This window comes from Balaenoptera musculus, chromosome 18, assembly GCF_009873245.2.
Source record: "Balaenoptera musculus isolate JJ_BM4_2016_0621 chromosome 18, mBalMus1.pri.v3, whole genome shotgun sequence".
NCBI classification, from domain to species: Eukaryota; Metazoa; Chordata; class Mammalia; order Artiodactyla; family Balaenopteridae; genus Balaenoptera; species Balaenoptera musculus.
Window position 1 is genome coordinate 18260485 of NC_045802.1, and position 15962 is coordinate 18276446.

Genomic DNA, 15962 nt, shown 5'->3' on the forward strand with positions numbered 1-15962 from the left:
TTAGTTAAATAACTGAAAAAACAGTGGTAGAATGCTTCTCAAAGCACAGTATATAGATGAGGTTCTATCTGTACATACCTATGTACAGTTGACCCTGGAACAACATGGGTTTGAACTGCATGGGTCCACATATGTGTGGATTTTTTTCAGTAGTAAATACTATAGTACTACAACGATCGGCAGTTGGTTGAATCCTCGATGTGGAACCACTTACACAAAGGAACTGCTGTATGGAGAAACTGTGTATATGGAGCGCTGACTATAACTTACAGGCGGATTTTCGAATATGTAGAGGGTCAGCACCTCTAAACCCCTGCGTTGTTCAAAGGTCAACTATATAGGTTGGGCTCAGTACTCTATAAGAGAAAGTGTTTAGGAAAAGGGATGTGGGAATGCTGCCTGTTCACATCCTTAGCCTCTTCATTTGCCCATGAAATTCCTCAACTAACTTTAACATAAGTCGGGGTTTTTCAAACCCCTCAATATTGACATTTTAGGGAATTCCCTGGCAGTCCAGTGGTTAGGACTCCGCACTTTCACTGCTGTGGGCCCAGGTTTGATCCCTGGTCAGTGAACTAAGATACTGCAAGCTGCACAGTGCAGCCAAAAAAAAAAAATTGACATTTTAGGCTGGATAATTCTTTGTTGTGGGAGGCTGTCCTGTGTATTGTAGGGTGTTTAGTGGCAGCCTTAGGCTCTGCCCACAAGATGTGGGTAGTACCTCTCCACTCCTCAGGCAGGACAACCAAAAATGTCTCAAGACACTGCCAAATGTTTCCTGGGGGCCAGAACTGCCCCAAGGTGTGAACCGTTGGCCTAAATCAATTCAGGTAGAAAACTTCTCCAAAGGAGAGAGCCTAAATCATGCCTTTTTGTTCTATGAGTAGTGCCAGGCTTTTTTTCAGATACATAAGATTAAAAAATGAGACAAAAATGTGCCTTTTCTTCATTCTCAGTTTTAGGAGAAAGCAGAGCTATACCTAACCACATTTCCCAAATCCCCTGTGGGTAGTGCTGAGCCCATCTACTGCAAAGGATTTAGGATAGGAATGGGAATGTGGAGTAACTAGTTACCCTCTTAAATGTATCCTGTGGCTAAAAGAAGTGTGAAACAACCAAATGTGTTGATTGCCCTTTGTCTTCTCAGCACTGCCCTCCCTGTAGCAGTGTTTTTCAAACATTTTTAGTTGAATATCTTGAAGTTCTCTGCGAAAGCTGGGGTTGGAGTAGAAAAATCACAGCATAGTTCGAAAAACACTTCTTTGAAGCATTGTGAGAGAATGGCCTCATCAGGAGGCTTACAAGTTTATTAAAAATGATTAAAAGCAGGGGATCAATGGCTGAGCAGAGCTATAAAGGATGTGTTCCCTGCAGGGAATTTCTTCTGCAACATCCCTCTTCCCAACTCTGAAAAACTGCCTGCCATCCACCTTCTTGAGTAATTCCCTTTTTTAAAACTGTGGTCCCCGAAGAAAAATGGGACCTTGTGCCAAGTAATGTGTGAAGCCGCAAGAGAAACCGGCCGACTTCACAGGACAGCCATTTTACTTGATGGTAAGGAAGACAGTTTTATGATACTATAAGCCTTAGTGTTAGAGAGTAAAGGACACATTTTGCATAATGTTTTAAAGATAAAATCAGATTTTTTTTTTTGAGGCAGGCCATTTTTATGGACACATTCCTGCAGGACTAGGAGTCAGAAGAGTTTGAGAAGTAAATGGTGAGGCACTCACTCCAGGTGGGCCAGTTCTACTTGTGGAATAGCTTCAGTTGTGACCAAGTCTTTCCTTAATATTGAATAGAAGTCACCACTCTTAAATGACCATCATAAATTAACTGTTCTCGATTCTGAGTAGACTTCTAGTTACTCCCAAATAGCAGAAGACACAGGTCTGTTTTTATCAGCTTCCTTCCTCAACCTGAACACTCCATGCATTGTAGCCAACCTGCTTATAAAGTCCTTCCTGGACCTGGTTCCTGTCGGCTTCGGGAATTCCAAGGACCCCACGAATAGAGTGTGGTGTGGCTAGTTTCTGGGTACAATGGAACGGGAACATTCCATTATCTGGCCATTTAATTTTGTTAATGTGGAGGAGATTGTTTCAATTATTTTACAAGCTTCATCACAATTAGATTTGTGATCAAGTAACAGCCTCAGTTCCCTTTGTCTTCAGCTCTCTTCTACCCAGTAGTTAGGCATTTACATTTTTTCAAACCTAAATAGAAGAATTTATAAATTTCATTTTATTGATTTCAGCCCAGTTTTCTTCATAATAAGGAAAGATTCCATATCTGTATGTATCCTTTCCATGTCTTCTGTCTTTTATAAGTAAGAATTTTGACCAAGCCTTTAGGAACATTCAAATATTTCTTGAGCATCCTATCTCCAGCCAGGTCCTGTGCTAGGGCGCAGGGTCCACACACATGAATAAAAGTAAAAAAGTTATGACAAATGTTAGAAAAAAGAGATACACGATGATACATAATGGAATCAGCCTCGTTAGGAAGGTGATAATCAGGCGGGCAGTGAGTTCTTACTAAGTGCCAGCCACTGGCTTGAGTGCTTGAGAAGTACCAACTCAGCCCTCAACAACTCTGTGATGAAGGTTCTATTATCAGGCAGAGGAAAATTAAGTTTGCCAAAAATTACACAGCTTATAGTGGTGAAGGAAAAGCAGAGTTAATAGGGCAGATTCACTGGAAACTCTTCTGGCAGAAGGAACAGTACATACAAAGTAGGACGCAGCATGGGAGTCCAGGGAGTGAAAGAAAGTACAGCTGGAGCCAAGATGATAGTGGGGAGGAGGACTACCAGGGGCAGGGGAGGGGCTGAAGAGATAGGCAGGTGCTAGACCACACGCCTGTAAGTCATGTAAAGAAACTCTGGTATTCTAAGAGCAATGGTAAATCATTATTAAGCAAGAGTGATGATAGGAGAATTGTGTTCAATAACAATCATTGGCTGGTAAGGTAAGGACAGGAAATGTACTTTGGGTTTAGTTATGTGTAAGGTCGAAATAGTGTGAAGCCCTGAAGTAAGAGTTGGTGAACAGTGGATGGGATCAAGAGATACTTGGCAGCTAAAACAGACAGGAGTAGGCGATGCTTAGATCTGGAGTTTGGGGAGAGGGAAGTATCAAGGATGATTTCTGTGTTTCTGGGTTGCTGTAACTGATGAATGTAAGTAGAGTAAGATAAGCAACACTGAGGGGGAGTTCCCTGGTGGTCCAGTGGTTAGGACTTGGTGCTTTGACTGCCATGGCCTGGGTTCAATCCCTGGTCAGGGAACTAAGACCCTGCAAGCCTTGAGGCGAGGCCAAAATACAAAAAGAAAAAGAAAAAGATAAGCAACACTGAGAGAGACTCAGACATAGGGAGTAGAGGGTGATGAATTCAGTTTGGATTGTGTTGAGTGGAGACATCCAAATGACGGTCAAGTAGGGCAACTGGAAATACTGGTCTGGGGCTCAGAGGAGGGGGCCGGGCTAGAGATTTGAATCCCCTATTTTGGTGATTATTAAAGCAGGAAGTGAGGGTAAGACTGCCTGGGTTCAGCATTTGGAGTGAGAACAGGGCTTAGGACTGAAGTTCCAGCATTCAAGGGGCATGTAGAGGAGGATGAGCTTGCAAAGGAAACAGAAGGTATGGTTAGGGAGGGGGGAAGAAAACCTGTGTGTTTTCTCAGAAAACTGAGGGAAAAGAGATTTCAGTGCCCAGTGATGCTGTTGAGAGGTCAAGTAAGGTAAGGACAGGAAATGTCCTTTGGTTAGTGATGCGGAGGTCACTGGTCACCTTAGTGAGAGCTGTATCACTGCAGTAATGAGGGTGGAAACTAGAGTAGGAAGGACTGAGGAAAGGGCAGAATATGAAGACAGTGAATCTAATCAGTTTCTTAGGCTTTTATTTTGCTCAGAAGGGGAACAGGGCAGGATAGTCGCTAAAGAGTGGTGTGGGGAAATTGATGGGGGAAATCCAGTTGAGAAAGACATTGAATATACAAGAGAAGAGCAATCATCAGTTTTCCAAGTTACAGGAGAGAATCCAAGGCATAGGTGGCAGGATTGGCCATACTCCTTCAGTCAGCAGTTATTTAATTGAGCAAGTAGTATATGTCAAACTGTGTAATAGGTGCCAGAGATACAACAGTAACCAAGCCAGACACCTGGCCTTGTGGAGCTTATACTCTAGTGGCAAGAGACTAACAATACATGTATAAATAAATAATTTCATCTAGTGTTAACTGCTATGTAAAAAATGATATGGCGTAACTAAGGGGGAAAGTTTTTGAATTTGTGTTCAATGCCAGAAATCATTTTTTAAATTGTGTAAAATACACATAAAATTTCCCATCTTAAACATTTGCAAGTGTACAGTTCAATAGTGTTAAGTGTATTTATATTGTTGTGCAACCACACTCCAGAACTTTATCATCTTGCAAAATTGAAACTCTATAGCCATTAAACAAGTCACCTTTTCTCCCTCCCCCTAGCCCCTGCCAAATACCATTCTGTATTTCTGTCTCTAGGGATATGCCTACTTTAGGTGCTTCATATAAGGGGAATCATGCAGTATTTGTCTTTTTGTGACTGGCTTATTTCACATAGCATAATGTCCTCAAGGTTCATCCATGTTGTAGCATATCAGGATTCCCTTTTTATGGCTGAATAATATTCTATTATATGTACAAACCACATTTTAAAACAACAAATGATTTTTTAGCATAAGTACCCTAGTTATATGCTAGTATAAGTATATACTTAAAATTTCACTTTTTAAAAAAATATGAAATTCATATTTACCTGGGCATTCTATATTTTACCTGGCTACCCCAAATTGAAAACACAGGCTTGATCAATAAGGGTTACAATCTTTTTTAACTCTGACTTCTTTCTCCAGTGCCAAGTCTCTAAGTAACAGAGGCCTATGGAAGGTAGAGGGAGAAGTTTAAAAGCAAACAAAAAGATGAGGAAAAAGTAGAGAGAAAAGGTTAACATGGTGATCAGAACAAAGGGGCACGTCACTCGAGGAGAGCTATACAGTTGTCCCTTGGTATCCACAGGACATTGGTTCCAGAAGCCCCCGTGTGTACCAAAATCCGTGCACGTTCAAGTCCCATTAGTTGGCCCTTCCTATCCACAGATGCGAATCCTATGAATATAGAGGGCCGACTGCAGTTGCCAATATATTAAGTATCTACTCACACTGCAGGGTCAAAAAGCAAAGGCCTTGGGGACACCCAATCATGGGCTCTGGCCTCGGCCCAGCCACTGAGCGTCCTTAGACAAATTAATGTCTGAGCCTCTTTTCACATTTGTAAAATAAGAAAACACTGAACTCCTAGGGTTGTTGTGAAGATAAGATACCACAGGTAAAAGCATCTAGTACCAAGCTGATGTGGCCTATTGCTCCTCTCCCCCATACTCCTGCTGCTTTTTGGATTTTTTTTAAAATTTATTTATTTATTTTTGGCTGCGTTGGATCTTCGTTGCTGCGCGTGGGCTTTCTCTAGTTGCGGCGAGCGAGGGCTACTCTTTGTTGCGGTGTGCAGGCTTCTCATTGCAGTGGCTTCTCTTGTTGCGGAGCACTGGCTCTAGGTGCCCGGGCTTCAGGAGTTGTGGCACACGGGCTCAGTAGTTGTGACTCATGGGCTCTAGAGCACAGGCTCAGTAGTTGTGGTGCACGGGCTTAGTTGCTCTGTGCCACGTGGGATCTTCCCAGACCAGGGATCCAACCCGTGTTCTCTGCGATGGCAGGCGGATTCTTAACCACTGCGCCACCAGGGAAGTCCCTGCTTTTTGGATTTTTAAGATATAGGGTTAGAGTAAGCCACAAGGGCTTTAAAATGCCTAGTGGTGGTTGCTTGCAAGAGCCTAATTAGAACCTTTTGTCCCTAAAATTCTACCCCCTCTATTGGCAAAATTTCCACCATCTGGATTTCACTTTGTGGTGTAAGGCTTTGAACCTTGTTAAAAATCACACTGCGTCAAAAGGTGTGGCCCTATTACCAGTCCTTCGGGCGTGGTCTGGGAATAGGTTTGGTTCCGGCAGTAAAGCGAGGAGGTGAGCACGTTCCTGGCTTGAGAAAACCTCCGGGCTCTGATAGCCAGCGACTCGGCGGGGCTGCTGGGCGGCCAGGCGGAAGCGTAAGCCTCCCTCCGCTCCGCTCCGCCCCGCCCCGGCCGAGTAGCCCCGCCCCCTCGCCGCCCCGCCTCTCCCGGCGCACCGGGCAATCCTGGCTCTGGGCGCCCCGCGGTCTGCGTCGGGAGCAGGAAGCATGCGCGGCGGCTGGGAGCTGGGCGCCGCGGCTGGAGGCCCGCTGCTGCTGTGCGCCGCGCTGCTGGCCGTGGGCTGCGCACTGGGCCTGCGCCTGGGCCGCGGGCTGGGGGCTGCGGACCGCGGGGCGCTAGCCTGGCTCTGCTTCGACGCCCTGGTGCACTTCGCACTGGTAAGTGTGGTCGCCTCGGCATCGAAAACGCGGGCGGACGCTGCCTCTCTTGGGACCCTTCCCGCCCTCGTCCCAGAGAGTTTCCAGAAAATGACATGGACCACTCGGCCGCCCCGTCCCCTGTGGCGGGAGACCCGGGAAACCTCTGGAGGCCGCGGTGCCCGTGGCCTTTGGCCAGATGCTGCACCTCTCCGAGGTCTCAAGTCTGTAAAAAGAGAGCGCAGCCTCCCTATGTTGCCAATTCCTCTACCAAAAAAAAAAAAAAACAAAAAACCCCCCAAAAATCAGAAAACCATGAAAATTGTTATTCGTGTACGGTGTTGTTAGTCGGTTTGTAAACCACCGATAGGCCTTGGCTTACTTAACATCTTATCCTGCACATAAATGTTGAACGTAATTGAGAGAGTTTTTGAATGCCCCAGAGGGAGCAGGGGGAGGTGATGAGGCGTGCTGGGCCCTGGACCAAAACCAGCCCCCCGCCGCGCAGTAGTAATCACCATTTATTGGGTGACGACTGTATGCAGGCACAGTACTGTGTTTAAAATTTCTGACCTATGAACACCCCGTAAGGTACTTATTATTGTCCCCATTTTACAGAGGAGAAAACGGGCCCTGCAAAGTTAGGTGACTTTATAGTGCCACACAACTGGCGTGATTCAGTCAGGTTTAGTCTGGCTCCAAAGCTTGCACTTTCTTTCACGCCAGGCTTTAGGAAACGTATCCTTAAAAGTTCAACTCACTTTATAAACGGCCAGGACGGTTGTATTTAAGGGATTCTTTTGAAAATGCCCCCCTCCCCGTGCACGCACTTCTTTTTTTAAAGCTTTGTTTAAAACTATGCCACAATATCTTTTTTTGCAAATTTGACCTTGCCTAAATCTAGGCAAACTTATAGCTAATGTGAAGCCAGAGTCTATACAATCGATCCTCCTCGGCAGCTGCGGATTCAAAAGAAAATACCAGAAAGAAAAAAAAAAAAATTCCAGAAATTTCCAAAAAGCAAAACTTGAATTTGCCACCCTCACAACCTACTTCCCTGCAGCTATTTACATAGCGTTTCCATCGTGTGAGGCATTAAAGGTAAGCTAGAGACAAGTTAAAATATAAGGGAGGATGTCAGGTTCTATGCAAATACTACTCCATTTTTATCTAAGGGACTGGAGCATTTGCAGATTTTGGTATCCGCAGGGGTCCTGGAAGCAATCCACCTGAGGATACTGAGGGAGAGATGGAGTATAGAGAAAGAAAGAGAAAGCAAAGTTTTGGATAATCATCTAGGGCTATAGATGTTTACCCGTTGGATATGTGCACATACCAGATGTTGCTGGAATGATGAAATTCCTTCTTTCCTAATAGTCAGCTTGTGGAGATAACAGACAGTAAATACTTCCCTTAACTCCTTTATTTATAGAATTGATTTTTAAGCTGTCACTGAACACAAGGTGTCCCAAAGAACAGGGGCAGTAAAACAGGTTGCTAGGCCCACTTAAGAGAGTATTATATTTTAGACACACAAAAAAGTTATAAAAACACTCAAACATATACACATATGTCTACCACCTGGTTTAAAATTAATTCTACTTTTCACGCACAGAGTGTGACAGGTAGCACTACACACATCTCCATTTGTGGCAACTTGAGGTGTAGCCCCATGGGTGGAATCATTGCTCCACTCTCCCCCCTCCTTGTTCTGAAGGAAATGCCTCCCTGCCCCCACCCACGGCCTCATCTTGTGCCATTTACCTGTCCCAGCTGCAAAACATCCCACTGTTTGAATGCACCATATCTTAGTTCTTTAATTCTAAAATGCACATTTTTTCGCATGTTGCAACAATGAATGACATAACCACTGTGGCTTCTTTTGTTGATATTTTATGTCTCTGAGATTGGGATATATCTTACAATTGATCTTACAATATATCTTACAATTGGGATATATCTTACAATATATCTTACAATTGATATTTTATGTCTCTGAGATTGGGATATATCTTACAATTGATAAATAAAAACAGGCCCGTTAATATTGGCTGGTTAAATTTACTATTTACACACAGTGTTTCAACCAGCATCTTGGTGCACAAGTCTTGGAGATTGGTGAGAAGGCACTTGACTAAGTGGTTGAGGCCTGCAAGACAAATGCATGTCCGTATTATCTTTGGGATAATTGGGAGTTCGTTGCAAGAATACCTAGAAATGTGGCAGGAGCTAAGATTGGAATGTAGAGGCTGGAGGAGATCTGAAACCACAACTCACTTGTTCCCACTAGAACCTGAGCTGCCTCTCCTCCCCCCTTTTGCCTTTACTTCTCAAATAGAGGAGATGTTTGGGTTTGTTGGCCGCCATCAAATGCAGAGCTCCCCTATTGGACAGAGTTTCAGGCCAAGCATTCCCAGAGGTAGTTCACCTCCCAGATGTCCAGCCAGACTGTGGTTATCCAGGGCTGCAGAACTGACCTTCAGTTTAGTCAGTTATGGCCAAGATGAAGGTCTGGTTCGTTTCCCATCTGGTGGGAGCCATGGTGACATACATGAGGAAATCAATGGCATGACTCACCATCCCTCAAAAGTTGGCAATAGGCATTTCTTGCCCTGGTGCTTCATGGGTTTTCCCTCATCTGTGATCTAAGTATAGCATTCTAGGCATGGCCAGAGCCTGGAAGCAGGATGTGTACTCCTATGTTTGGGAAACATCTGGAAGTCCAGATTGATTAGAGCACAAGATTTACATAGGGTAAGATTCCAGCAACGTCTCTCCAACTGACAAACATCTACAGACCTAGATGATTATTGAAAACTTTGCTTTCTCTTTCTTTCTCAATACTCTAATCCTCCTTTGGTATGCATGGTACGTTGCTTCCATGACCCCTGGGGATACAAAAATCCTCAAATTCTTAAGTCCCTTATATAAAGTGGGAGGACAGGCAGGAAAGGGAACTTGAATGACAGGTAAGACTTGGAGTTTTCTTCTGTGGTAGGAAGCCATTGAAGGGTTTCAAGCAAGGAAGTATAGCCAAAGTAGATCTTTCAAAAGATAGTTTGGTGGTGGTGTGTTAAGTCAAACTGTAAGGGGTCTGAGATTTTACCCTTCTTACAAGTTAAACAAGTTAGCCTGGTTGATTCCCCAAGCTCCACAGGGCAATACAGTGAGGGCCAGATGATACCTGCACATGCTGGGGGTGCATTACAGGAGAAAACCCCCAAATTAGGCTCCCATCTTATATGGAGCTGCTGGTGACCTGCTCGTATTTCTCCCTGGAGAGAGACTGTATCTTTACTCAGGCATGAAAACAAATCTTCTCTGGGGAAGAGGAGGCGAGGTCTTTTTCTCAGGAGGGAGATGTCTCTAAGCTCTACTTCCTTGGAATGTCTCCTTACATAAATATTCTTAAATTATCTGTAAGTGCCTGTGCTCAGACATCCCAAACAGTTAAAAGTCAGGACTAGGAGATAGTCAAGGAGAATTGTCTCCCAACAGGTGCAGGGTGGATTGGAAAGGACAGTTCAGGGACGAGCAGATCAGCTAAAAGCAATTGCAGTATTTTAGGAGTGAGAAGAAAGAGCTGAGCTAAGGTGATGGTGGAAGTTAAAATGGGGAGGAAAGATAAATACGAGAGACTTTGCAGGGGAGAATTTTGTGAGTCAAAGTGACCCCTTTTACATTGTGGGTGGAGATGATCTTGGGGTTTAGAACCTGGCCAACATGGATAATGTTGATAATGTTAACAAAGACAGGAAAGTCGAATTTTAGAACTGTGAATCTGGGGCTGGGGGTGTGGTTGAGGGGAAATGGCCAGAAGGCATTGAAAATGTTAAGACCTCTTGGGAAAACAGTCAGGGCAGAATAGAGAGTTGGAAGTTCTTCACTGCCTTGGAGGAGACCACAGGAAGCCCTGGGGATGAGTGACTTCTGAGTAAGAGAAAACAGAAAGGTGAAAAGGCTGAGGGATGACAGCAGAGTCTTTTTAAATGTCTGCACTGAACAATCAGGGAGAGGAAGATCAGGAAGGGGAGAAAGTGGGAAAGACCAAGAACAGGATAGTGCTGGGTCCTGGGACCCAAGGGAGGGAATTTCAAGATCCCTGTTAAATGCGCAGCACCATTAAAAAAAATTAAAATTTAACATTTAAAAAAAGGTGAAGGCTGAGCCAGGGCCTGTGGGAGCAGCCAACAGGAAGTCAGTGGTAGAGTAGTATTGCTTGAGTGGAGGGACCAGCAGCCAGAGGCAGGGGCTTAGCAGGTGGGATAGAGAAGAAGTGGAGGTTGCATATGCAAGACCTTCAGGAGATTTGGTGGTGGGAGCAAGGAGAGTGTAGGAAGGCACCGGCTTAAAGAAAAATGGACAATCTAAGGGTTTTGAGTTTTATTCAGGGACCTTACTGAAGACTATGGCCCGGGAGACAACCTCTTGGGAGCTCTGAGGAAACTACTCCCAAACGATGGGGGAGAAACCAGCTTGTGTATGGTTTTTGGCTCGGGAATACATGCAGTCAGCCTACATCTTGGTAAAAGATCACTGCTAGTCACAAAGAGCAGATATCTCCAGTTAATGATATCTGTGCTTTTCCATGTACAGGAAGATGCAAGAATCTGGGCTCTTAAAAATTCTTCCTGAGATATGCATCTAACTATCTATGGGGCCTGTTTTTCTGAAGCACAGAGTGTCTCACCCTGTCTTTCATCCCAAGTTCCTCTCAGGGTGTGCTGTCAGCGACTGCAGTGGCTATTGACTTAATTCTTGTAAAGCTGGGAGCTGAGCAACACCCTTTGTTCTTCTTTGTTTACAAAGGAAAGCTCAAAAGACAGGCAGGGGCAGGCGAGAGACTCTGGGTTTCAGATGGGAAGGTCTGAGCGTGTTTGTGAGCAAGAGCCAGGTCAAGGGGAGAGTGAAGGGCAGAGGTGTGTGCGCACAGACACCGTGTGCTGCCTGACCTCCAGCAGAGCTGAATCTACCACTTGTCCTCTGCTCAAGCCCCTCGACTAGTCATTCCCACCTTTTCATCACTGTGGAGCACGACTTGGGCTTGTCTGTCAGGGTGCAGGGCAGTTGTCACAGAAAATCTGGGCTGGGTAGTCTCTCATTCTGCCTTAACACCCACGGGTAGTCTTCAAGAAATCCTGAGGCTGCTTAAGTCCCTATTGATTTGTGTATTTTGGACATTACCCTTTTCCATTTAACATCACCATCTGTTCTTCGCCTTCCACCACAATAACTTCAGCCTCCGACCTTGGAACTTTCTAAAAATTTCTTCCTCCTCCTACTTTACCATGAGGTCTGAAGTTGCCTTTTAATTCACCGTCTGTTACTGTCTCCTGTTTTCCTTTCCTTTTTTGGCATCGTCATCTTCATCAGTTCTGCTCTAAGATAGATATCCTCTCTGGTAAATGAATTTATAGTCCTTGTGCTGTTTGGTGAGCCTGGTGAATCACAGTTAGTTTAGCTGTATATTAATGGTAAACGTTTATTATGGTTAATTTTACATGTTGGCTTGACTGGGCCATGGGGTATAAAAAAAAATGTTTTTTTAACATCTTTATTGGAGTATAATTTTTTTTTTCTTTTTTTTTTTTAATTGGAGTATAATTGCTTTACAATGGTGTGTTAGTTTCTGCTTTGTAACAAAGTGAATCAGTTATACATATACATATATCCCCATATCTCTTCCCTCTTGGGTCTCCCTCCCTCCCACCCTCCCTATCCCACCCCTGTAGGTGGTCACAAAGCACCGAGCAGATCTCCCTGTGCTATGTGACTGCTTCCCACTAGCTATCTATTTTACGTTTGGTAGTGTATATATGTCCATGCCACTCTCTCACTTTGTCACAGCTTACACTTCCCCCTCCCCGTATCCTCCAGTCCATTCTCTAGTAGGCCTGTGTCTTTATTTCCGTCTTGCCACTAGGTTCTTCATGACCTTTTTTTTTTTTTCCTTAGATTCCATATATATGTGTTAGCATAATGTTATTTGTTTTTCTCTTTCTGACTTACTTCACTCTGTATGACAGACTCTAGGTCCATCCACCTCACTACAAATAACTCCATTTCGTTTCTTTTTATGGCTGAGCAATATTCCATTGTATATATGTGCCACATCTTCTTTATCCATTCATCTGTCGATGGACACTTAGGTTGCTTCCATGTCCTGGCTATTGTAAATAGTGCTTCAGTGAACATTGTGGCATTTGACTCTTTTTGAATTATGGTTTTCTCAGGGTATATACCAAGTAGTGGGATTGCTGGGTCATAAGGTAGTTCTATTTTTAGTTTTTTAAGGAACCTCCATACTCTTCTCCATAGTTGCTGTATCAGTTTACATTTCCACCAACAGTGCAAGAGGGTTCCCTTTTCTCCACAGTCTCTCCAGCATTTACTGTTTGTAGATTTTTTGATGATGGCCATTCTGACCACTGTGAGGTGATACCTCATTGTAGTTTTGATTTGCATTTCTCTAATGATTAGTGATGGTGAGCATCCTTTCATGTGTTTGTTGGCAGTCTGTATATCTTCTTTGGAGAAATGTCTATTTAGGTCTTCTGCCCATTTTTGTACTGGGTTGTTTGTTTTTTTGATATTGAGCTGCATGAGCTGCTTGTAAATTTTGGAGATTAATCCTTGGTCAGTTGCTTCATTTGCAAATATTTTCTCCCATTCTCAGGGTTGTCTTTTCGTCTTGTTTATCATTTCCTTTGCTGTGCAAAAGGTTTTAAGTTTCATTAGGTCCCATTTGTTTATTTTTGTTTTTATTTCCATTTCTCTAGGAGGCGGGTCAAAAAGGATCTTGCTGTGATTTATGTCAAAGAGGGTTCTGCCTGTGTTTTCCTCTAACAGTTTGATAGTGTCTGGCCTTACATTTAGGTCTTTAATCCATTTTGAGTTTATTTTTGTGTATGGTGTTAGGGAGTGTTCTAATTTCATTCTTTTACATGTAGCTGTCCAATTTTCCCAGCACCACTTATTGAAGAGGCTGTCTTTTCTCCACTGTATATTCTTGCCTCCTTTATCAAAGATAAGGTGACCATATGTGCGTGGGTTTATCTCTGGGCTTTCTATCCTGTTCCATTGGTCTATATTTCTGTTTTTGTGCCAGTACCATACTCTCTTGATTACTGTAGCTTTGTAGTATAGTCTGAAGTCAGGGAGCCTGATTCCTCCAGCTCCGTTTTTCTTTCTCAAGATTGCTTTGGCTATTCAGGGTCTTTTGTGTTTCCATACAAATTGTGAAATTTTTTGTTCTAGTTCTGTGAAAAATGCCAGTGGTAGTTTGATAGGGATTGTATTGAATCTGTAGATTGCTTTGGGTAGTAGAGTCATTTTCACAATGTTGATTCTTCCAATCCAAGAACATGGTGTATCTCTCCATCTGTTTGTATCATCTTTAATTTCTTTCACCAGTGTCTTATAATTTTCTGCATACAGGTCTTTTGTCTCCTTAGTTAGGTTTATTCCTAGATATTTTATTCTTTTTGTTGCAATGGTAAATGGTAGTGTTTTCTTAATTTCACTTTCAGATTTTTCATCATTAGTGTATATGAATGCAAGAGATTTCTGTGCATTAATTTTGTATCCTGCTACTTTACCAAATTCATTGATTAGCTCTAGTAGTTTTCTGGTAGCATCTTTAGGATTCTTTACATATAGTATCATGTCATCTGCAAACAGTGACAGCTTTATTTCTTCTTTTCCAATTTGGATTCCTTTTATTTCTCTTTCTTCTCTGATTGCTGTGGCTAAAACTTCCAAAACAATGTTGAATAATAGTGGTGAGAGTGGGCAACCTTGTCTTGTTCCTGATCTTAGTGGAAATGGTTTCAGTTTTTCACCGTTGAGGACGATGTTGGCTGTGGGTTTGTCATATATGGCCTTTATTATGTTGCAGTAAGTTCCCTCTATGCCTACTTTCTGGAGGGTTTTTATCATAAATGTGTGTTGAATTTTGTCGAAAGCTTTCTCTGCATCTATTGAGATGATCATATGGTTTTTCTCATTCAATTTGTTAATATAGTGTATCACATTGACTGATTTGCGTATATTGAAGAATCCTTGCATTCCTGGGATAAACCCCACTTGATCGTGGTATATGATCCTTTTAATGTGCTGTTGGATTCTGTTTGCTAGTATTTTGTTGAGGATTTTTGCATCTATTTTCATCAGTGATATTGGCCTGTAGTTTTCTTTCTTTGTGACATCTTTGTCTGGTTTTGGTATCAGAGTGATTGTGGCCTCGTAGAATGAGTTTGGGAGTGTTCCTCCCTCTGCTATATTTTGGAAGAGTTTGAGAATGATAGGTGTTAGCTCTTCTCTAAATGTCTGATAGAATTCTCCTGTGAAGCCATCTGGTCCTGGGTTTTGTTTGTTGGAAGATTTTGTTGTTGTTGGAAGATTTTTAATCACAGTTTCAATTTCAGTGCTTGTGATTGGTCTGTTGATATTTTCTGTTTCTTCCTGGTTCAGTCTTGGAAGGTTGTGCATTTCTAAGAATTTGTCCATTCCTGGTTGTCCATTTTATTGGCATATAGTTGCTTGTAGTAATCTCTCATGATCCTTTGTATTTCTGCCGTGTCAGTTGTTACTTCTCCTTTTTCATTTCTAATTCTGTTGATTTGAGTCTTCTCCCTTTTTTTCTTGATGAGTCTGGCTAATGGTTTATCAATTTTGTTTATCTTCTGAAAGAACCAGCTTTTAGTTTTATTGATCTTTGCTATTGTTTCCTTCATTTCTTTTTCATTTATTTCTGATCTGATCTTTATGATTTCTTTCCTTCTGCTAGCTTTGGGGGTTTTTTGCTCTTCTTTCTCTAATTGCTTTAGGTGCAAGGTTAGGTTGTTTATTCGAGATGTTTCCTGTTTCTTGATGTAGGCTTGTATTGCTATAAACTTCCCTCTTAGAACTGCTTTTGCTGCATCCCATAGGTTTTGGGTCGTTGTGTCTCCATTGTCATTTGTTTCTAGGTAATTTTTGATTTCCCCTTTGATTTCTTCAGTGATCACTTCGTTATTAAGTAGTGTATTGTGTAGCCTCCATGTGTTTGTATTTTTTACAGATCTTTTCCTGTAATTGATATCTAGTCTCATAGCGTTGTGGTCAGAAAAGATACTTGATACGATTTCAATTTTCTTAAATTTACCAAGGCTTGATTTGTGACCCAAGATATGATCTATCCTGGAGAATGTTCCATGAGCACTTGAGAAAAATGTGTATTCTGTTGTTTTTGGGTGGAATGTCCTATAAATATCAATTAAGTCCATCTTGTTTAATGTATCATTTAAAGCTTGTGTTTCATTATTTATTTTCATTTTGGATGATCTGTTCATTGGTGAAAGTGGGGTGTTAAAGTCCCCTACTATGATTGTGTTACTGTCGATTTCCCCTTTTATGGCTGTTAGTATTTGCCTTATGTATTGAGGTGCTCCTATGTTGGGTGCATAAATATTTACAATTGTTATATCTTCTTCTTGGATTCATCCCTTGATCATTATGTAGTGTCCTTCTTTGTCTCTTGTAATAGTCTTTGTTTTAA

The 15962-nt window shown here is 42.5% G+C and overlaps 1 protein-coding gene and 1 non-coding gene across 3 annotated transcripts in view; both read left to right on the forward strand.

The window, feature by feature from the left end:
* Positions 1 to 3216: 3216 nt before the first annotated feature.
* On the forward strand, positions 3217 to 3288 carry TRNAQ-UUG. The gene has a single exon. It is a non-coding gene; the product is annotated as a tRNA-Gln (tRNA).
* Positions 3289 to 6088: 2800 nt separating this feature from the next.
* Positions 6089 to 15962, forward strand: part of EBPL (EBP like) — a 48785-nt gene continuing 38911 nt past the window's right edge. Inside the window, exon 1 of one of the 2 annotated variants that reach the window (XR_005017165.1) lies at positions 6089 to 6445. Coding sequence is in view for 1 of the 2 variants with exons in the window: in XM_036831257.1 (XP_036687152.1) it covers positions 6275 to 6445 (171 nt within the window). In the remaining variant the exon portion in view is untranslated. The remainder of the gene's footprint in view (positions 6446 to 15962) is intronic. The other variant, XM_036831257.1, reaches the window with a different exon arrangement.